Source organism: Enoplosus armatus, chromosome 18 (assembly GCF_043641665.1).
Source record: "Enoplosus armatus isolate fEnoArm2 chromosome 18, fEnoArm2.hap1, whole genome shotgun sequence".
Taxonomy (NCBI): domain Eukaryota; kingdom Metazoa; phylum Chordata; class Actinopteri; order Centrarchiformes; family Enoplosidae; genus Enoplosus; species Enoplosus armatus.
In genome coordinates, this window is record NC_092197.1 from 12,555,853 (window position 1) to 12,580,162 (window position 24,310).

Genomic DNA, 24,310 nt, shown 5'->3' on the forward strand with positions numbered 1-24,310 from the left:
ACCTCCTGCGCTGTGCCCTGTTTCTAATCGCTCAGTAAACTGCTGCCTTCACGTGCTGTGGGAAACAGTGGCTTCCTGATTGTAAGAATTAGCAGAGGCATGTGGAGGTTATGATAAGGCCATAAAAGATTTTTGAAAAAAGTGGAAATTTCCATTGATGTATTAACTGTCATGGTGTGAGAGTGGAGACTATCTATATATCAAAAAGTGAAGTTCCAAGTAAATATTCAATAATAATTATGTGTTTATCTATTGTAGCCTATTTTGCAAGCATTAATTCTTACTCCAACTAACGTTTAGTTGTCGTGTTTGTCTTCAGCAGAAAAATAAATATAATATAAGACTGAATTTGATTGTCATCTTGATTCATATTTGCTTTCTGTGCATTAAAGTTCATTCTTGACATTGGACACTCATGGTCCACTAACTAGCTTTTTCTGGAGCTTTCAACCATATGCCACTGAAGTCTCAGTGGATGGACAACTGCTCAGTCGTCGCGCGGATGGCTTTGTCACCACTACTTGCTTCCATACTTGATGTCAAATGAGCTATCACCATGACAATTTAGAAAACTCCATTCTCCATTCTTCTCTCCATTAAGAAAACCGTGAGATGTGGCATAGCTAAACTAATAGTAGATTTTCTTAGTATAATTGTTTTTTCTCTTTAGTGGAAACAAACACTGGAGTGTACTCAGTGTGAGTGTGAGTGTACGCTACTGTATGTTTCAATCACAACAAATAAAAATGTAAACTTTGAACATGTTTATAGGGGATTGGAAAAACTAGATAATGTGGAAAAAACAAGTCTGCTGTCTGATCGGTGACACGTCGGAGTGTTGTTATTTGGGAGTTTATGAGGAGACCGTGAAGGCAGCATGTCAAACACACTCGCACATACACAAGCGCGCACACACACACACCCTCCTTCCCTGCCTGAAGCTCCGCTATCTTTAGCTCTGCCACGGATTACTGTGCGCAGTGTGTGGACAGACTGCACCCCGGTGCGACCTGTTCGACTCTGTGTATTTTGCGTTGAAGCTCTCTTGCACACAAAAAAAACCCTAAACAAAATATAAACAGAACAAAAGTGATGGGGGAATGACAACAACCTCCGTCCCCGTCTACGGTTCTCCGTCCCTGAGAAGACCCCAAGGATGCTGCTGCTCTCCAGCCCGCGGAACGGACGCCAGCGCCGGGCCTCGCTGCTGCCATTCGCCGTAGTCCTGCTGTACGTCGTCCCTGTCAGTGCTAGCCTTCCAGGTAAATTCACAACAACACAGAGCTAGCTAGCACCAGACGGACTTATCCGCGATAGTGTAAAGCTCATTTACAATTACCCCGGGATTGTCTGTCTCATCAATAACCGTTACTGGGGCATCTTTAACTGCCGAGCTCGTGTCAAACAGCAAGGCAGTGTTTTTTTTATCTGAAGAGGACTTTTTAAACTCACCGAGTGCAGCGTTATAGAGAGACACGTGTGTTTTTATTTACTTTTTATTGTTGTTTATGGTGTTGCTGATTAAGTAGCTTGCTAGTATGGGATATCCCATGAGTTCAGATGGCCGTTTTGGACAGGTTAGACAAGTATGTGTACGTCTTAGAGAGTGAGAGAGGAGCACAGGGAAAAGAAATTCAAAAATTCCCTTCCTTGTTAGGTTACTCAGTGCATTTCCTTGTAGGCTCATTGTGTTTTCTTAATATCACACTTAAATAGCCCAAATGTAAAGGAGTAATTTAATAGGCGATTTATGGGGAAATAGTCGTATATTCTTATACTGTGATATAGAGCTGCATATTTGATTATTTATAAATTTATGTAGTATTGCTTTGATTAGATTAAATAGTATAGAATATCTCGGATAATAATAATAATAATGGAAAATACCTATCACAGCGTCATTTTAAAGGCAATACTGCGAACTTAATCTGAGCAGTAGCCACAATGTTTGGAAAAGGAGCAAAGCAAGCAAATATTTGTACTTTTTGTATAAATTAACTGTAACTGAACAAAACAGTTATCAAAACAGGAATTTATTAATTCAACTTTTCTCAGTTGAGTAACTGGTTTATCTGGAAACTGGTTTGAGCACTGTTTTAGATGCTTTCGATTGTGTGTGTGTGCATGTGTGTGTGAGATGGGTCTCCACACAGTGATGATTGCTGTTGACATGTGCAGGGGAGATAATCTGCTTCTCAGCTTTTAACACAGAAACCCTGTGAGAGAGCCACCAGCTGGACTCTCACATGTAATCTGTAGCCTTTATCTGAGGGACACACACACATACACACTGAACATTTACGGCCTTGGCCTGGACACAGACTTGTGGGAACTGATAGGTTTTAATATATATTTTTTATCTAGTGGTTCACTCCAGCCCACTGAAGTCTGTGCATTGAAATCAAAAGGGTGTGTTGCTTCATTTTGCTTGTTCACAGCAAAGAGGATGGAAAGGATGTGACGCAGTGTCAGCTGTTGTTTCTCTCCTGTAGGGAAAATGTGAAAAGTCCAGTGATTTTCCATTATCCATCTTCACACAAATCAAAATTCTACCAAGGCGAATGTCATTATTTCCTTTCTCAAGTGCTGAAAAACAAAACTGCGGTAAAAAGCTGGTTTGGTAACATAGAGAAATTTCCCAGTGTCAGAATGAAATCATCATTTTGAATAAGATGGAGACTGACGAAGCTGTTATTACACTGTGGCCTCCAATGTGTGTCAGAAAAGAATAGTATGTTTGGTGTCATCAGCAGTCGTAGGATTTTGTCAGTGTGGTGCACGATGTGCTTTCAACACCTGTTACATTTGAATGCAGCTTGTTCATAACAATGTGTGACAGTGTGTCAGTATGTGGGCTATTGTTTGGCGTTGTTGTGTTGAAATACAGAGACGAGGCGAAGTGATAAATTATTTCACTCTGTGACTCCACAGGCACTTATTAAGTAAATGGCATTTAAAGATTGTTAGATATACTCAAAAAGCACATTCAGTATTTACAGCAAGGTTTCAGGATGATTTTGAGTGTGACAACAGCATGAAGTGTATTAATCAGGTGGTTGATTCAGCAAACACCGACACATCATCATGTGTAAATATGGCAGAAAGCTTTCACAGAACATTTTTCGTTTTTCGGGATGGAAGTGGTCCAAAAGTTTTACCTTAACATGTAGAATTTGTTGTGTAATTCCCGGCTCATTGGGACACGTTGAATTAGTAGCATCAGAAAAGTCACATTTTTCACTGGGGAAAAAAACAATTGATTTGGATGTTCTTACTGCTCTAATTTTAGCGTTTCACTGTGGAAACATCACCTTCACTTCTCAATATTCTAGTTCAGCCTGATCATTGTTGTGCTGCCACGTTTAAATGGCAGGTTTGTCATTCACCAAACCCACATAGAATTGGTGTGATTATTATTCAGCCACTGCCTCTGGCCTTTTCTTCCACCAGGATTAAGGTTTAACGATTCATATCTTCAGTGTCACACACACAGCCACTGGCCTCTGTGTTTTCAATCACACCCTGCAGCAAAATTAGTCATCTGTGTTGTAGTGGGGATCGAGAACCATGAAAAGTCAGGGGGAAGGACACACGCACACTGCCAGGGGACACAAAGACCACTGAGTCGATGACTGGGTTCATACGTAATGATTAGTATCCTCATATGACTGGAGATTAAGAGCAGTTTACGTAGGTTTGTATGCAATTAACTGACCAGGTGTCTGCCTGGAATGAGGAACAAGGCCAGGGACTAACTCAAGCTTGAAAGGGGATTTTTTTAATGTGAGGTTACTTTAGTGGTACTTCCTGTAGACTGTGACACAAATGGTCATCTTTAATACTGGGTCAAATTAATATACACGCCTCCATTTTTTAAACCTTAGTCTGATATATATTGTATGTGGACTCCGTGCCTCCAGGAAGTAATGTAGAAAATGTTGTTTCAGGCGAGTAAGTGCTCCCTCTGGTTTTAAATGGATCTTTTTTGTAGCTTGTGTGGTCTTTGAGGGGAGTTGACATTATCAGCATTCACCAGTGAGAGAATGGGAAAATCACCACCCAATTATATGGTGGTAACCATCATACTGAAATTACACAACGGCCAGGAAAGACTTTTCGATATTATTGATCTGTTGAGATCCTTGTTGTCTTGGAGGTCTGAAAAATAAGCGGTCAGCCTTGGCTTCGCTGTGGTGGCTTCTTCAAACCACTGCTCTCTCTCTTTCTTTCTTTGCCCGACCATGTGCTGTTGGCCACCAGACCTCTTGTGGAAATGAGAGGACCACAATTAATCAACTTACAGAGCGCACACAGACATTTTATCAAGCCAGAGTCAGCACAGTTTAGCTGGAATGAATCAAGCTATGCTCCTCCAGTTTTACTACTACCCTTAACCTTAATTGTACAAACAGTTGTGTCCTTTATCAACCCAATCTTGTGATGAAAATGGACTAATCAGGAAGTAAACGATTTAATTTGTCAGCTGTTTTGCATGCACAGGTTTGCATTTGTGTGTAACCACTTCCTTACCAAGAATGTGCCTCTGTCTATGATGCCTGATTTAAATAGAAGCACCAATAATATCTGAAGCACGAGTATCAGTGACGACACACACATCACAGCAGGTGCTTTTGATAACAAGACACTGGGTAAAAAACAAAAGCTGTTCGCTAATGTAACCTAATTGTGAGCCAAAAGTGATTTACATCGGCCAATCCTGTTAAAGAAATACTCAGTAATTGAATTAGCTCTCAAAGTAATTAAATTGTTGCATCTCAGACTATTCTAACAACTGAACCAGCCAGTGGCCAACAAACACGATGACCACGAAAAAGGAAATGAAAAAAGACTAAATCACAGAGCTTTTTTGTGCCACCTACTTGCTGCCATTGTATAAATCCCTTGAACCTTTTTTCTGTTTGCTGCAGGGTGTGCTGCTCTGCTCCACTCTAATGATAATGACACAGTAATTATCCCCCGTGTAATGGGTTAGACTCGTCATTGTCTGAAGTTACAAGAGACATGGCTGCACCACGAGAGGAGAAAAACAAAGACTTGTTCTGCCTCGTTCTTCTACAAACTTGCATTCCATCGAGGATGAAAATCTTTGACTCTTTTTAATTCACTTCCTTTTCACCTTTATCTCTCTCTACTCACGTAACCATCTGTGTATTTCCTGCCTCAGCATTATGATGTGTCTGTGTCGTGTGTGCGTGCTTGCACGTCTGTTAAAAAGGTGTTAAGTCATGCTCCATTTTCCACCAAGAGTTGCAGAAAATCTTAAATGTCGGAGTCATTGCATGCAGATTATGGTGGGAAACCAGCACCTACACTACACTAATGTACTGAAACTGATAAGGTAGACCGTTTCCACGCATTTAGTCATCTAATTTAGGCTCAGAGATTTCTGACGCTGTTTTCTGAGAATTTAAGCTTTTTCCGATAAGAGTCAGAGATGACTAAATTGGATGTTGACTCTGAAACCTACATGTATGCTTTGTCAGCATTGAGCCAGGCGCAAAATCTGATCACAATTGTTTTTAATGCCTATGCAAAGCCGAGGAACTCATCCAAGGTGTACAAAATGAGCACATTTTTGTTATAATATGCTGTCCTTTGTTCTTTCTATACTAACAGTTCTTATTTCTTTTCCAAACAGTCCGTCACACATGCTTATTTCATGATCACACAATCAGTCTACCCCATTATAATTTTTTTTTGATGTTTTATTAAATTCAAAATAGGTTGTATTGGCATGGATATTGTGTGCAGTGCCCACTACTACACTAGCAATGGGTAATATGGATATCAAGGTATATGTAATTTTATTTCTTGATATCAATATATATTGTAACAATATTGAAACATTTCTGGAAAATCAATTAAGAATCTGTTTGTAGATCAAATAAACACACAAGATTTTTGTGTTGGGTTAATCCATTATGAACATTATTAAAATAGACACTTGAAAAATCAAGACACTTCATCACATTGATGCAAACATTATGTAAAAACAACTATTGGAAATATTAGAAAATGATTAACTGCGTTTGCGTCCAGTCTATACAACAAATCCCATATTTATGCCGATGATGAATGGCCAGTAAAAAACCTCTGATAATGACAGATTTATATTGTTTTATGGCTTACATATAGCATATCGTCATATTGCCTAATCCCAAGTCACAGCATACAGTAGCAGTGCTTGTCCCAGTTGATGCCAATGACAACAAAGCACTAGAAACAGGCTGCTTGGCATTTGTTTGTTTTTGTCATTTGTGAGTGAGGCATGGTGGTTAAACAGGAGCATAGCGGCATGGGTACACAAAAAGCCACACACACACTAACACGTAAGCACACATACACGCACTTTATCCATGTGGACATAAACAGCGTGGTTACATAGCAAGTGAAGAGCCCCAAGCAGAGCTCTTTAATGTTTCCACTTGATTTGGAGTGTTTTGGCTTACTTCCTGTCTGCCATCAGGATCAGGAAACACACACAATGGGAGCGTATGACCCCCCCTGGCCTACCCATTTCCCTACTTCCTCTCAAATCTCAATCTCCCTCTCACATACACGGACAGTCACATACACTTACAGATTGGGTGACATTTGTTGTATTGTATCTGTAGAACAGCTTGAAGGAGCACAAGTTTGCAGTGACATGAAAGTGTGCGCTCTGTGTGCATGTGTGTGCGTGTAGGTGTTTACCAGGCTGTGTGAGAATGCCTCTGTTTGCCTCCCAGTTCTTCCTGGCAGAGCTGCTGCTGAACACACCGCCTGGCAACAGCAGCAGCAGATGGTTAGGAAAGTCATTTTTCTCTTGTTCCAAGGACTACTTTCTGAGTCCCTGAGTTACATAATGTTTTTTCACACCTCCGCTGTCTTCACCGATACCAAACGACCTGAGCTGTAGGAACGTGTCTGGTTTTTGTTTTTTTATCCCCATCTCCCGGTCTGTCCCTCTTGTTTTTTTTATTTCTCTTCCTCTGTCTCCTTGATTGAGCTCTCTAATTAGCAGCAGCACTGTGTGGGAGGCATGTTGATGCCAGGCCACCTCCTATGGCGACTTGACATTCACTTCTGTGCCTCCTTTGTTATGCTGGCAAATAGATTTGAGCTGCTTTGTCATATGATTATAATGATGAGCATCTTTAGTGGTTTAGCTGTGTTTAGAAAAAGTGCCATTATGTAAGCGTGAGTTAGGTAAAATAATAAAAATGAGTCCTTTTTATCTACTGGCACACCAAAAGCATATTATTGCACTGTAGTTATAACAAAAAGGTTTTGATGCAACTGTTGATTAATGCAGTTTTTGATGTATGTGACCACAGCTCTTTCCTGATTTTCACACTCTTTGCGTTTTCTCACCCTCCTTTTCTCACCGTTGGCCTACCTCACACATTCATAATGAAGCACACACACAGCAGGTTTGTCTCTGCGTGTGTGTTCGTGTATATATGGGTGCTTGTGTGTGAGGAGAATAATTATCTGCATTCATGTGACTGCAATAGGTTCCACCGTATTAACTTTCTGCGTGATGAATAGCAGATGAAGTGCTGGCCAGAGGTGCTGAGATTCTAGCTTCATTATGATAAAGAGTGCACATTTTTAAAAATACAGAACACATTGCTTTCTTACCTTCATACCAGGGATTGAATGCCTCTTCCCTTTTTGTATTAGACGGCAGTGATTCATTGATGTGGCAGGACTGGCAGTCGAGACAAATGCATTAAATGGTTCAGCAATTAATCCACTGAGATACAGTCTCTTGATGGATTATCGCTGTATTATTGCACAAATGTCTCAGTATGTTCTCTTATTATATTGAGGCGTAGACGTGCCTTGCCTTTACTACAGACACTTTCACTCTAGAGCTATTCTCATACTGGCTGTCTGACACTGAAATGATAGCACACGTGAACATATTGATGTGTGTATTATATAAAAGTCTGAGACTAAAGCCTTTGTTCATCTGTGGAACTGAAAGCACTTCATAGTACAATGAATAAATGTAATGTATGACTAATTCCTGCAACTGTACAAAAAATCTCTTTCAAAAGAGTGACCCTGACAGACGTACTTGTAATGTGATGAAGTATGAAACATTAACGGGAGCAGTCGACAGTCTTTAGGTTACAATTTTGAACTAAATATCTGGACAAAATAGATGTGCGTGTGTGTTTCTACAGTGTTCTTTTGAAAGAAGGCTAAGGTCATGCTAGCAGCGTTTTATAGTTTTGAAGCTATAGTGCACAGCTGTGCTTTCAGGTAAATGCTACCTTCAGCATTCTAACATGCTCACAGTGACAATGCTAACACACTTACCATTTACCATGTTCACTCACTTAGTGTGGCTTTTTAGCATGCTAGCATTTGTTAATTATTGAATACATTTTGACCTGCTGATGGCGCTAGATGAGAAGTCAGGGGATCATCAGAGTCTTTAGGCTTCATCATCGGAGAAACTTGAATATCTGTACAGAATTTCACGGCAAACTGAGCGACATTGCCATCCTAGAACAAATATATTTTCAAAGTAGTTTTTCCTCTTTAGTTGTATATGCTGTGATGTATCAGCTATAAGTATCACATTGTGAGTTACTCTTTGATTCCCAATCCTAATAACATGCACACATGCAAACACATATCTGACAAATTTATTCTAAATTGGCCAATCTTCACAATGAAGAGATGTCAAGGAGTTTGAGACGTGAATGGGTTGTTTGATCTGTGACATGAGTGCAGTCATCTGCACCCTTGATCCTCAGACAGTTACTGGATCAAAGACTCGTTAAAAAAATGGGCGGTGGAATAATTTGGCAACAGGACTCATGGGTGAGGTGAGGAGGAACGAGAGGGGTTAGACAGGGAGAGGGAGATGATGACAGGAGGAGGTTTAAAGGTTTTTTTAGAGCAGGAGGGCAGGAGACATGATGCCTTGGCAGCATGTTTTGGAAGATACCCGCATGGTCCTGTGTCCTGAGCCTTGGCTTGGTATGGAGCAGAATTCAACACAGCAAAGACGTCTATATTTTTAATAAAATCTCTTAGATTGGCTTAGCACTAGTCAAACCAGTTTTAGTTAATACAGCTGTATAATTCCAGTAAATAATCGTCACAATTGAAAAGTAAATCAACTAGAGCTGAAATGATAAGTCAATTAATCACTTAGTTGATCAACAGAGAATTAACCAGCAAAATTAGGCAACAAAAGTGCCAAAAAACAAACAAACTGTTTTTTCTTTATGATAGTAAACTTAATATCTTCGGGTTGTGGACTGTTGGTTGAACAAAACAAGCAATTTGAAAAATGTCAGCTTGAGCTCTGGAAATTGTGATGGCCATTTTTCACAATTTTATGATGTTTTATAGACCTAACGATTTATGGAGAAAGCAATTAGCAGATCAATCGATAATGACAATAATCATTGCTTGAAGCACTAAAATCCGTTCGGTAATAAGGTGCCTTTTCCAATTTATTCGACGTCAACGTCTGTTCAAGCTAGTGAGAATCTCTTCTTCTTGGTCTACTTTAGACAACAGATGGATGTGAGAGATCTGGAATACTGTCATTGTTTTAAAATGTTGTGACCAGTCGTTGGACAACAACATTAGAATAAAGTCTGTAATTATAGTTTGTGTTTGGGAGTAAGAATGAAAGCTACCAGGTAGACGGAAAAGGGCTAAAGGGAATCTACAGGAGCTTACAAGAACAAGGGAAAACACTGATCCAGTCAGATTTTGAATTTGAGTGAATCAATTTTTTTTTGCATGAAGTCGTGCATGGTTTTATGGCATACACGTGCACACAGACACTTGCCCAAGAATTAATTCAATCCACTCACTCAGTGAAGTGACATAAACGGTACACACAAGGACAGAACAATCTATAGTATATTCTAGTGCTTTATTTTCTCTGAGGTCATGAGGGTCAAAGGAAATCAATAAGAACACGTGAAAAGATCCAACAAAGGTTTGATACCTGGAGGGAAATTAAAAAGAAGGCACGTGGCGTGTAAAAATAGAAAATAATTAAGAGAGTGAACAATCTTGGATGAAATCGGGAATGAGGGGGCTCTGCACATGAGCACGTTACACTTGCAGGGATGTGGAATAACTTGGCAACACAGCCAGAGCAGGTGATGCAGCAATTAAATGTAGAGATGACAGAGTTGTTGCTACGCAGTGGGAACAGAAAAAGACAGACTGAGACTTTAAACAACAACCATGTTTCACAAAAATGCTCGTGATCTCCCATCACCAACCACCTGCTCTTTCTGTGAGAAGAAAAGGAAAACAAAGCTTCTCAGATTACACCTGCGTCACTCCGCCACTCACTCCCTGAGGCAGACCAGTCACTGACATTAGAAGATGTGTGGACGTGTGTGTCCATGTCCCTGTGGTGCAGTTGTGATGAAGTGTAGACTTGTTAGAACGTGTGTGTGTGTGTGTGTGTGCGTTTGCATGGGTGTGTATGTGTAATGTATATTTTAGTATTTGTCTTGCTATCTGTGGTGTTTGCACACTTGTGGTGTTGTTGAGAGTTTGAGATTTTCATTAGTATTTGTTTTTCGTTTTAGTTAGTTTCCAGTAGTGTGGTTGAGTAGTGTAGATGTTTTTATCTTTATTGCAACAGGTATTGTGTAATACAAAAATTGAATTGGTAAATCTTTTTAAAATGTAGTTACAGTCCGTTTTCAGTGCATCATTAAGTAACCAATTACTCTCTGGCCTGCAGTATTAGTTTGTATATTTTACAGTTTACAGGATTTTTTAATTCATATAATGTATGAATGTACAAAAGGCAAGTGCCAGTCCTTTGCCCCTCTTCTATCTGCCCTTCATCTCTGCGACATTACCTGCCGTGTGCTCCAACTCTGTGATCCACATCTTTCCTGATATTACAGGCCTTGTTGCTATGGAAGTCATTGAGATTTCTCCCCGTAGCGATCTCCTGTCTCTGTGTAATTCTCTCCTCTTATGTAGCAGTTGAAAAAATCAGGTTAAGAAAGGAGGAATGACTGGACTGGATTAAAAACAAGAAGGTTTTTCAGTATTGTATTTTTTATTGTATCTCATAGCACTTTCTGATGTATCAATGCCACATCGCACAGGTAGTAATGAACACATTAATAAAAAAATGGAACTGTTTAGATCATTTAAATACGTATAAATAAGTATTAAAAATATTAAATCTTCTGTCCCATTGGCTACTGCAAATGAAGGACCCACCAAGCGCAAACTGTTTCTTTTCACATTTTTTCACAGCCCTGATCTGTCACCAATAGACATGAACAACCCTGATCTTTTAGCCCCATTATCCCTCACAAATACTGGGTTCATCCATTCTTTTCCTGCCTTATATCACCCCCCGCCAATATCAACACCCACTGTGCTGTTCACCTTTAGCTGGCCCGCTGTGCGGCTCTGCTGGGCTCATTATCCACTCCGATAGCGTCCCAGTACTCCACCTGCACTCTGCTACCAAACACAACCTTTCAGTGGCTCTGTGACCCACTTCTTCCTGTGTGTGTATCTGTGCTGTGTGTGTTTGTGTAAGTATCTAAATACGGTGTTTGGGCTCCGGTTTTGTGTCAAAATGGCAGTAATCAGGTCAGGTGGTGATTATCTAACCCGATTGCAGGCAGATCTGTGAGAGAGCAGCTAAATCACTCTGTACTTTGGTTTAACCTGACTCGAATTGCGAAACGGGTGGGGCTCACCACATTGCGACATGCAGAAAATGACTCAAAATGTACTTTTCTTACTGTCCAAACATTCTTGTCCTATCTGGCAAACCTCACCCATATGGACGCCATGATGAGGTTACAGCAAATGCTAAAAAGATGTGATGTAATTGTAATTTCTGAATGGAGCTGAAGAGCTGACACGTCCACTAATGAACCGAGTGTTGGTTATAAAGCTGAAGCATCTCTTATTGAGAGCATTTTTATAGTACTTCTTTCCACACACAGACTGTTATTTAACAGCCTCATTAAAAGCGTAATGTCTGCATCACAGCAGTGTGGTTGGGATACTAATGAAGCTGTCGCTGTCACTCTCTCACCCAGCTGGCAGTAAGTGCCCTCTCCATATAGACTGTGCCAGAGAGAGACGCCACTTCTGCAAGCCTGGCTCCTCCCACTGTGGCCCCTGCCTCTCTGCATTCGAGGAGAACGAGGAAGGACGCTGCGTGGTGAGGAAGAGGCACCATCAGCATGGTATGAAATTTAAAAAAACATGTCACACACACGCTCATTCAGCTTGGCATTCACTACAGCTGAAACTTAATATATACTTTTTCAGACATTTTTACTACTTTTACTGCTACGAGATTAATGTCTGGGAGGATGTCTGGGACCCTGCAGGCTAACATCTAATAAAACTATAAAGAAATGAGAAAGAGAACGGACTGACTTCTTTCTTTCTCTTTCTTTTATCTTTCACATCAGTGAATTAAGAGAGCACCTCTGGTTTTGTTTGGTAATTGGGTATTCTTCACTATTTTCTGACATTTTTTATAGACAAAGCGATTAATCGAGAAACAAACACAACCTCAATGCCTGCTTAAGTTTTAAATGAGTTGCAACAATCGCTTGACTATGGTTAGAATCAAATTACTGACTCACTGCCACTCTGTCTCTGTTTTCTTTAACATCTTCACTCCACATTCATTCTTTGTCACTGCCTCTTTTCTTTTCAGTTGACCTCTGTATCTTGTTGCCCATGTCTCTCTTCCACTCCACCTCTTTTTCTCAATTGCCTATTGATTCCATGCTCTCCTTCCCCTCCCCTGCCAATCTTAGTGTGATGTCTTTATTCCTTTTCCCTTTCAGTATCTCATGTATCTCCTCCAATCCTGTCTACGTCCTTGTTGTGGTCCTTGCTCTCTCTCCTTCTCCCATCCATATCTCTGACAACTGTGGTGCAGTCTGATCCTCTGTGTTTTTTAATCCGCCTCTGCCCCCGCTATGTCTGCATCCCACACACACACACACACACACACATACACTTACATGCACCGCCCTGCACTGGCGGCTTTAATCACTTAGATGACATGCCTCTCTCTCTCTCTCTCTCCCTCTTGCCCTTCATCTCCATCACTGAATCTAATGTCATTCAATGAAAGAGCCAAGCTGCGAAAATAAATCTTATTTTTCTGATTTCCACACTGCTGGCACGCACACCATGTTTCAAGACGGTACTGCAGAAATCAGAAAGAGAAATGGAAACATGTCGTTTATATTTAAGCGGCACTGGCTTGCCTCTGCACGAATGTGTGTGTGTGTGTGTGTGTGTGTGTGTGTATTTATGTCAGATGGCGGGCACGTGTGTGTTCTCTGCAGGATTAATAATTTAGATGGGTCTGCGGCAGGAGAGGATACAGTACAAACTTGGCTCAAATTATTGGCGGCAGCATCAGAGAGAGAGGTAAACATGAGAGGAAGATGAGTGTGAGGATGTGTTGGAGAGAAAAGGTCACATCATGCAGAAAAAGAGAGCACACTCATATGATGATAAGGTCTGGTCAGTTATTAGTATTTGGATGTTATGTGTGATGCTGTGTGTGTGGTGTTGTGAATCCAGCACACTGTATGTCTCAGCTAAGCTCCCTAAAGTGGTTACATAAACCCCAGAGAGACCATAGAACACAGTGATCCGGATGGGAGACTGACTGTCTCTTTTTCACACTCACGTGCTCACATGCATATGCACACAAACGCACACAAAATGTTGAAATGAACCGATGAAATTACTACAATTTCACTCCTAAATATACCATATTTGGTTTATCTGGTTTGTCAGGGGCCGCGCACATCCCTTAATGCATCAAAACACAATAAAGAGCTGCTGCGTTGGTAGTTTGGCAGCATTACTGACAAATTACACCTCTGAAGTCACTCTGTTGTCACTTCAGAGGAAATATGATGGCTTTTCAGGACTAAACAACTGATTATCTAAAATTTTAGTATGCTTGCTAAAGCACGAAAAATGAAATACTGACGCATGATTCGCCTGCATCCCCATTATAAGTCAGTTTGTTCTCTCTGATTCCTTTTATCTGTCTCATGCACACACATACACACTTGTGCTCATAACTAAACCTTTGTTTTGTCAGCAAGCACAGTTTGCGTCAGAAAATGGACCAATTTATTCTTCCAGTTACTAACTTCAGTCGTACCAAACCACATCTCATTATCATCGTCATCAAGCTGACTCACAGGCTCTGCAGCGTGGACATTTTAGCTTTTGAGCTTTTTTAAGGTTACACTTTTGAGAGAAATTGATGCTGCGATTTTATGTGTGTCAGAAAAAAAATGCATAATTCCAAGTCTGCATGCACAAGAGTGGCAGGATGCAACTATGTCCTTGGAACAGAAGAGACTGAAGAGCAGTCCGTCTGTTCCAGGTCGTCCTCGTCTTACACCACCCAGGATCCCACCTCGTCACTCTCCCCCTGCTTTGCCTTCTCTGGCTGCCTGCAGCTGGTCGCATCACATTCAAAGACCCGAGAGCAGTGTGTGAGGCTACTATAGCTGCTGCTGTAAGGCTACAACCACACTATGGCCTCTACACTGCCTCTGCTGGCTGCTTAAAAGGGCTGTCGGCTAATAAGATGTAGGGGTCTTGGTTGATCAGTGGTACGTTAGCCATTTTTTATGGTCTAGTTGTCATACATTACAGACTTACACATTCACTATAATATTCACAAATATGCGTTGGCCTTTAATAACCATTGGATTTTTAGATATCCATCTGAATGAGAAAATACTGGAATTATTTGTCAATTAAATCAACCAGTCGTCTATCAAAGAAATTGTCTGACTACAGTATTACTCTACTAAATAATTACTGTTGGCAGGGCTAGTATTTAGTTCCCTTTTCCCTGTACTGTCATGGTTCTTACTCACTATGGGTGGGATTATCCTCCTGTTCCAGTCACTGCAGTAGCACTACATCTTTTACTGTAATGTAAACTGATGTTCCTCTTTCTTACTTCCTCTCCACTAAATCACACTCCCATTCCCACTCCCCACACTTTCATATCTTGCATGCAAAATTATTATATCAGCCTCTCTGTCATACATTATTATACCTCTGTGGCCTTGCACTTGTTGCTCTGTTCCTGTAGTTTGCCTGTAAATTGCAAGAATTATTATTATTATTATTATTATTATTCTGCTGTTGTAATCACTGGAAATCACTATGTATGGAGACTAAAATAATATAAAATAAGACAAATATTTCACATTCTCAATTCAGAGAGGATGAGGCAGGCAGCACTTTTTATTGTAAGTAGGACCTGCTTCTATTTGACATGGAGGCGTGCACTGCCATTGGTAAACATACAGTATGCCTCGCAGCCTCGTCCTTTGTTCAGAAGATGTACCAGCAGACTGTGAATGTTATGTATTCTTTATGTGTAGTTAAATCATGTATGTGCAAAAGGCAGGGCTGTCTCCATGTAGCCCGATGTCCTCATATAGCTCTTTCTCTAAATTGGATTCTGTTTGATCCCCCTTTTTGTGAATGCGTGTTTATATTTTTTTATGCGATATATATAATTGAGAAGTCAACAAACTATAAAAACCAAGACACACCAACAGCTGTTGGAGTGGCTCAGCAACATGCAACATGAACAAATATCCTGCAGCAGTTTGCTTTGGTAACACGAAGTTAGATCACTTAACTGGTGGAGAACAAAACTACAGTTTTAGTTTGCTAACAATGCAATAAACATTGTTTTACACCCTTTCAGTTATAGAGTGAATTGCTAACAAGGCACACTGCAGTTAACCGAATGAAATGAATAGTACCACCATCTGATATCGCTACTGTTTTATGTAAAAGTGACATTTATTTATATACAGATTTATTTGATGTTAATCCCACCATTTCCACAAATACCACTATTCCACTTTGTACAACTAATCAGTCAAATAGCTTCATCATAACATTTTTTGTAGATTTTTACAATTAGTAAAAACAGTCACACATTGTAACTGCGTGATGTGATGTAAATGTTTATAATGTTAAGCCAGACCATCAATCTCTGGAATGTTGTAGCTAATACTTTACATTTTGAGTAGGCAGTGGCCACCAGGACCTACACTTTCAGCCCAACATAGACCGCCTATCAGCAAGGAAAGCAACAGCAGCAACGGTTCAGACCTGCTGATGTAGTCATGTGGAGACAAGGAAAGTGATTGCTTCTGCAATTTAGATGTTATCGACACTTGCGGTCAATGATCGCTCAAGTTGAGAAAAAGAAATAAAGGAGACAGACGGAAACATAAATACGGCTATCTGTGAATGAACTGAAGCTGTTATTTCACTACGGCAGATTTCTTTTATGTTTTAACATTGTGCGTTGACTTTGACTGTATTGTAGAAATTAAGAGGCTCTGAAGTGTTTATAATACGGGCAGTTGTTTAAATAAAGGGGTACATTTTTTTCTGTGGTTTATTGCAGACTTGGATATTTTTCCATTGCTAGGTGTATTTGTGTTTTTAACAAGATGGGTGAAAGACAGGTGGGGCTGTTTATTGAAGGTTAGAACATTTCCTGTATTGACTCAAAGCTCTGCAGTCAGCTGTAACTAACTACTTATTGCAGGTGGGTGACTACCTGTCAAAATTATAAGGTACACCACCTTTCCAACTTAAGATTTCACTGGCAAAATTATATTTTAACTATGTGCCACTCCCTAATAAGTAATAAATCTGAATCTGATCTGAAACTAGCAGGGTCCGTTTTGTATTTTGTTAGCTGTCAAGTCCGTGAAGAGTCCTGGTTTCAGAGAATTTGAGAATGAACTATCAGTCATTCAGACCCACATCCCTCTGTCGTCTCACAAACGCCACATATTAAATTGCCCACTAGAGGGCAGCAGGACACACTGAGTATAAATCAATAATCAATGGGCAGAACTGAGGACATGGAGGCACTGTGAGTCTCAGTTACAACCTCCCCTTCTACTTCTAGGAACATGGTGACATATCAAAGGTTTAGTAGTTTGATAGTTCGTTGTTGCACTAAAATGATCAGATGATCAAATGATTGAAGTTCATTGACACAATATCAATCATATAAAAGATTGATGATTGAAGATAGAAGTAACAATTTGTCTAGTCATCACTTTGGGCTCGCTCTGGTAACTTGTGGTGGACATTTTCATCAAAATAATACACAAAATAAAAAATATATAGTTGCTGAATGTAACAAGATGATTTAACCCCAGACCAATGCGCCAGATGTTGCTAATGATCTCCCGTGCAACGCTTCCTTTGTGTTGGTATGTCAGGTAATATTGTCACCACAGAGTAATTAATACAAATACAAAAGTCTCATCTCACAGCATTTTGATTTTTCAGAGGTGAGGGTTATTTTCCAGTGTTGGGATATACTGTATAATTACATCACAGTACATTTGTCCATCTCCACACAAATATAGGCCAAAAATTTGGAAATAAAGTGACGAGATCTGTGAAATCAGTCCGATTTAGAGTTACTTAACAAGGACAAGGGGGGCAGGAAGGGATTTGTGTGTGTGTGTGTGTGTGTGTGTGTGTGTGTGTGTGTGTGTGTGTGTGTGTGTGTGTGATGATGAAATGTGAATGTTTTTTAAGTGAGAAAATAGAACAGCACAGATGTGTGTGACCCTCCATCCCTGTTGAGCTGTTTACTGTTTGTTTGTTGTACCTAACCACCCCCTGGGTGCCTCAAGAGGTTATGGGTCATTATCAAGCCAGTGACAAAACTCTCTTACACAAGGAGAGGTGTGTGTGCTTAGCCAGCGTGTGACAAACCACACACATACACACTCTTACATACACTTTTTTTTATCAACTTCAGCCTCATTGGGGTCCTCAGAATTTCCCTATGAATAAATACTGCTCATCTGTTTTTTAACCATTTCCCTGGAGACTTTAAATCAGTCCACACCAATCCCACCAGAAATCCCACCAATAAATCTCTCATCTGTTTTTTGAGTCTCCTCTGAAATTTAAACCTGCATTACCACACACTCCTGGCGAGCACACAGGCACGGTTGGAGCTCTCAACCACCTGCAAAGTACAGATGGTGCATCCCGCCTCCACAGACACCTGCTATGGAGTGCACTAAATGGCCATTAGTGGAGGGGGTAAGAAAAAAACAAAGCAGGCAGTGAAAGTGCTGGCATGTCATATCATACACATTAGCTCAGCCAGATGGCTGGCCTTCTGGAGTGAAAGTGACACTGTAATCATTCATGTAATGTAGGTGGTTGTGATAATATGTAATAACACATTTGTTTAGCTACATTTACACTGCTGCACTGGTCATTTATTTTTTCGCACTGGTTTTCACATGGATGTTATGCAAGACAACTGTACCTGTATCGGCCCAGGATGCTGAATGGATGATGTCATGCTAAATTAGCTTTTTATACAAGCACCTTTTAGCTTTTTTGTGCTTTTTGTAATCTCAACTTCTTTTCTCATGACTCTCTTCCTCTCCAGTTTGGAGTGCAAATACCTATAATTTGATATTTGATATATTGCATCGTAACTTTATAGAGGGAAATAGCACTTTGATCACCTCCATTAGCAGTGAGCTATGGGATCCATTGTGAATATAGCAACTGAAGCCCAGTAAAGCTCCTGCATCCCCCCCCCCCCCCCCCCGGCCACACACACACACTATCGGCCCTGGTCGCCCTGGAGACCTCAGCAGCACTGCAGGAATGTGGTTCACTGTCTGGCCGTAAGGGCTGTTAACAACAGTTTAGTATTGTCTCCTTTTTTTTATCGGCCCACAAACAAACAACACACACAGACACACTCCCTGTCTGTCACTTCAGAGGCAAGACGCTGAAAAACACATGTAAAGGATGGGGGACCGGCATGTATTCATGCCTAAACCATATGTGTGTGTGCTCTCTGTCTCTCCCTTACACAATAGTTACACATTACATTACAGCCATGAAAGTGTTCAAGCTTCAAACTAATTAATACTGTTTGTAGATTGTGGTTAAATATTTGTTGCAACCTCAGCCATGGATGTTTTGCCCTGGTAGCTGTGCTTGTGATGCATATGAAGTCACTGTCAGTGGCTACTAACTGATTTGTATGTTATGTGTATGAATGAAGGTGCTTTGTTTATATTAAGAAGCCTTTACTATCACTGTGTGTGGTACAACATGCAATCTGCATTTCCTGATGCTTTTTTAATTTTATTAATTAATTAATAATGTTGCCGGTTTAATTAATGTAAAAGTTAATGAGTGAAACTTTTGAATCTTGTCTGTTCTTCAGGCAAAGTGGCTTTCTACCCTGACCTGGATGAAGAGATTGATTACCTTCACTCTGTCATTGAAAAACAGGAAGTGACAGAGATCAAACCACCAAAAAAGCAATCCAAACATCCTGGTAAGAACCCTGAGCGCTATAATGAGACAGAAATACACTTCCTGTTTTGAGTTTCAGGACTGTTCTTCTATTATAGAGTGTGATACAGGATTTAATTTTCTACCTACATGTCCTCGAATTGACAATAATCTCCATCAGATATTGATCACGACTCTGTTGCCGTTTGTGTCTTCTCACTTTCTCCAGCTGCCGTCACCCCCCAGATAGATGTGAAAAAAAGCAAGATGGATGCCTCCAAACACAAACAGAAAGGACAGAGTCGTCTCTCAGATGAAGCCCTGCGTGCCACCACCACAGCCCCCGGCCCTGTAGTCTCTGCCCTTCGTAACACACCGACCCCCCAGCCCAGGGCCACTGGAGCTGAGGCCCGAGCTGGTCCAGTAGCTGTGCCAGCATCCAGGAATGACAAAATTATTGTCAGTGAGTGTGATTTTATGTCCTTGACACAATAACACAGCGATAGTAAGAGAGCAGATGCCTATAGCAGTCTTAAAAGGCTACTACTACTACTACTTTCACTAAAATGTGGGTAATTTTGTCAGCCTCGTTTTTTTTGTCAAGCGGTTTTCAGTCTGCTGCCTGGATGTTTGCCAGCAAGATTTTATCATGTTAGTTCTCCATTTGTCCCAACAGAACAGTTCATTCTTCTCACTGAGTTCATTGCTTTTATGTTGCATATCATTTTACCCAAGATGACTATAACAACTCTTGTAAAGCAAATGAGCTAAGATGTAATTATATTTAACACCCATAAGAAATTTCTCAGCAGGTTCGCTCGATCGCTCATTATTTACTCCTTAACCTGCTCTCTTCCCCTTTATTTTCCTCTGTCTTTGGTATCAACCTGCAGTTATGATCTCGCTATGTGTGGTGGTGGGCACTGTGGCAGTGATCCTGGCAACGGTCTGTTACGTCAAGTAAGTCTGAATGCGTACATCCATAAGCAACGCAAGAAAAAGCTAAATGTGGTCTTTTTGTTGTCGAGTAAAGAACATTAAATACTAAACACAAAAACCAATCTGAGTTTGTATTACTGAGTTTTAAATGCATAATAAACCACATTAAGTCAATCTTTGATGCTCATAAATTAATAAAAACAACAAAAACTGCTCTTTGAGCACACTTGAGCATTGTTGGTTAATTTAGTAACTTGACAGAGTTTTTGGGTCATTTTTTGACTTTGACCCTTAAAATCAAAGCCTACTTCCATTTGCTGTTCATGTATCATCAGCTGATGTATAGGATGTTATAATGCCAGAGGCAGATAACAACCCTCAGTATTGCAGCAGACTAAAGACTCACGTTACCCCCCACAGGATACAGAAGGAATCCCGTCTCGCTGAGAAGGTCGACTACCCTGCATTCGGAGGGGCAGGTGTGCCTGCTGCCGCCAACAACGGTAGCTCGGTAAGCACACAGCACTTCCTTCACCTAACAGCTATTGTTACAGTTTGCTTTGTTTCCATTTCTCACTTCTTCTTTGTTAACCACAAGATGCATCACTGTGCACAGTTTTCAGATGTATCATCTACGCTTCCTTCTTTTTCCTCAGATGGGAGATAAGACTCTGGCCCAAAGTGCCCAAATGTATCACTACCAGCATCAAAAACAGCAGATGCTCTCAGTGGGAAAGTAAGTTTTGTTTTTCTACACTCTCTCTCTGCCACTCCCTCTCTTTCCCTTTTTCCCCTCATATCGTTAGGCAGACTTTCAACCACATCCTCTGACCTTGTTACCTCTTAGTCTCAACTCAAGTGTCGGTTTTTTTTCTCCCTCTGCAGTCACAAACCTGAACAGAAAGTCCATGACACAGAGGTTACGTCAGATGAGGAAGAAGTGGGGGGAGACTTCACAGTATACGAGTGCCCGGGACTTGCACCGGTGGGTAGACAGAGACATACACACAAAACTAATAATTTCTTATGTTGTTTTATGACTGAAAATGCATTTTTCTTACCTCCTCGGCAGACTGGAGAGATGGAAGTGAAGAACCCTCTGTTTGATGACTCGACTTTACATTATCAGGGGAATCACAAATGAATGCTGAACACTTTACACACACACACACACACACACACACACACAAGCCATTTCTCTGGAAGGAACACACTGCATGCATAGAATTGAGCATTCTGGCTGATGAGGTGATAAAAATGATTGTTTTCTTCTTGGCCCTTTACTATATCCGTCCTTGAGTACGGCTTTTAATACTACAAATGTATGTTGGGTTCCTTGTTAATTTATTTCTGTCACTGTTTCGGAGCATTCCTGTCTTTTGAGGTTTTCAGAGTCCTCCTACACATGTCCCTATAGGTGTTTTGTCCTGTTTAACTGTTAAACACTTAGGTTAACATTATATCCTCCACCTTTCTGATTTTCCATCCCTTTTGCAGCTATTTCCAAAGAATGTGATACAATAGCAGACAAGTGTACAACACAGACACACACACATAGATAAGCTGAGAAACAGGTGCCCCCCCCACCCTGTTTTGTCATGCATAGCTTGTGGCTAAACCACATTCCTAACAGATACCCAGGAAATACATAAAAATCAGATCTCTGTGATAACTCTGTGGAAACTCCCTATCACAACATGAGGTTTAGCATTGAAAATGTTGCCATTGCTGTTGTTTATTTTATTTCTTGTTCATATAAGCTCCACATAAAGATTTTAAGATTATAGAATATAAATATATATGGAAATGAAGTACTTGATGACGTCTGTTTGCATGGTTTGACTGTACTGTGTTTGAATCATGGCAATGCTTTGATGAACTATTCTGCCTCCTGTATGTATGCATCCTGTTGTTGGAGGAGGAATGTACAGTAAAAGTGACTTCTGAGCACTTGAATTTAAGTTTTGAAGACAGACTATATGATGGATGTGTAGATGGTAAATATCACTATCTTGTATTGTCCCTCTTTCCTCTCTGTCCTCTTGTCAGTCCCAAGTCAAACTCGTGCTGCAAAATGTACATACAAAGAGTGAAAGTGTTCACTTTTTATATATATATTTGTACATGCAGACCAAGGATTGGAATTAAAACTTTTTACCAGATGTGAAAATGACTTTGTTTCGCCTTTTCCTTTGGTGCTCTTTATTGGTGAAATGACAGGAAATGGGGGAGAGAGATGCAACAAAGGTCCAAACGTTGGACTTTGCAGTTCATGGTCAGTGTCTTAACTGAGTGGGAGGTGTGCCATAAGAATATTAGATGGCTGTTTTGTATATTCTGATTTAAAAATCAAGTTAAAATAAAACAAAGAAAAAGAAACAGTAAGATGTTTTATGTGTGATAAAAGCAATGGAAAAAATGTTGCCAACTGTGTTCATATTATCTGGTGTTGAGTGAAATACATAGAAATGATGTTTATATCTATGTTATCGTCTTTAAGGACACTCAATACAATCTAATTCAGCCGAACATCAAATCCACAAAACGTCATTTTAAATCCTAGTTGAGATCCCAAAGTTTCCAAAGATACCAAATGTTTCAGACTGGATTCTGGGTACAAAATGCATGAGACATTTTCCATTTGATAAAATAGCGCTGCTCTATAGCTCTTATAGCGTGTTGGGTTTTAATATCTCACTAAACATCATATAGCTTCATTGGAGAGCTGAAACAAGCTGATCCAGAATATATATATATATATATATATATATATATATATATATATGTGTGATACTGTGTGGAATAAGATGATTTTTCCAACCTTAAAGCTTAAAGGGGGAATGAAATATAACTTGATGTTAAGGGGTTAAAAGGAGAGGAACAAACCTAAGTTACAATATTTTTTGGTGAAACCAGTTAAACTTTAAATACCATGAACCCCCAGACCACATTATTGGGCAATTCTGTAGATTTTTGACAAAAAAGGGGAATTAGGATGCATCTAAATATATGTTTAGTCTTGCTGACTCAGCAAGTCAAACTGCCGTGTCGCTGACTTTCTGTCTGGTTTTTGTTGATCCTGTTTGACCTTCAGCACACAAATGACTACACCCAGAAAGTGTTTGTGTGTTGGGGGTAGGGGCAGAGGGAAAGCTTGCATGTACCTCCATGTGGGTTTTGTGTATGTGGTTGGATGTCCGTGTGTGTGTTGGGGAGGGGATGGGTTAGTCTCCTGTCCCCATTGAGCCACATGCCAAGGGCCGTTAAAAGCCCTTTGTGCCGGTGGACAGTGGAAGGAAGGCAGCCATTGGCCGTCGGATAAAAACCGGGGTGGGTGAAGGGTCTGTGAAGGTGGGTATCAAAGGCAGGGCCGTTAGGAAGAAAATCAAAAAGCCATCAGACTTGTTTGTGGGAGACGATTGTGCTGCTCAACAAGAGAGGCTGTATCTAGATTCCAGCGTTATTACTTTATCAAATCAGTAACTTTTAAAAGTAGTGACAGAGACTCATGCCCATCATGTTTGATGTTCATTTATCATCATATTCCATCACATTTGTTTTATTTAAAAACATCACGACAAAGCAATAAAATAACTCTTTAGTTGTGTTTAGGAGGAGACTGGCCGGATTATAGCGTCATTATTCATAAAGTTCTTTATCATTTCTAAGAATCCTGTGATTCTAATAAATAGAACTTCTCAGAAGTGCTTATTTAGTAACAACAAGAACTGCCAAATGAAACTGACACTCTCTTCTCTTGAGGTGACAAGTGCAGCAATACATCAATGTGTCATATTTGGACATGACAAGACCCATACATCCTTAAATGGAAGGCAATGGTAGCTTCTTACAGCAGGAGCAATTGTCAATCATGTCAACATCTCTCAATATATCACACTTTCTGCATCACTGCAGGCTGCTTTCTTTTGAATGTACGCAGCCTGCAGTGATGGTGAGAAGAAGAGAAGAGCTAGAAAGAAGTAGACATGAAGAA

At 40.3% G+C, this 24,310-nt stretch overlaps 1 protein-coding gene across 1 annotated transcript; it reads left to right on the forward strand.

The window, feature by feature from the left end:
* Nucleotides 1-972: 972 nt before the first annotated feature.
* npdc1a (neural proliferation, differentiation and control, 1a) lies at nucleotides 973-22,486 on the forward strand. The gene is made up of 9 exons (XM_070925060.1): nucleotides 973-1,262; nucleotides 12,078-12,227; nucleotides 19,307-19,420; nucleotides 19,607-19,840; nucleotides 20,271-20,337; nucleotides 20,737-20,827; nucleotides 20,973-21,052; nucleotides 21,202-21,301; nucleotides 21,389-22,486. The coding sequence occupies exons 1-9, from the start codon at nucleotides 1,157-1,159 to the stop codon at nucleotides 21,458-21,460; spliced, it is 1,014 nt and encodes a 337-aa protein (XP_070781161.1). The 5' UTR covers nucleotides 973-1,156; the 3' UTR covers nucleotides 21,461-22,486.
* Nucleotides 22,487-24,310: the final 1,824 nt, after the last annotated feature.

What these genes read in the sequence shown, in the direction of transcription:
- npdc1a (XM_070925060.1), top strand. Translation starts at nt 1,157, where the DNA reads ATGCTGCTGCTCTCCAGCCCGCGGAACGGACGCCAGCGCCGGGCCTCG. An exon ending in AAAGCAATCCAAACATCCTG is followed by an intron (nt 19,421 to 19,606) that starts GTAAGAACCCTG and finishes CACTTTCTCCAG; the next exon opens with CTGCCGTCACCCCCCAGATA. An exon ending in CCGCCAACAACGGTAGCTCG is followed by an intron (nt 20,828 to 20,972) that starts GTAAGCACACAG and finishes CTTTTTCCTCAG; the next exon opens with ATGGGAGATAAGACTCTGGC.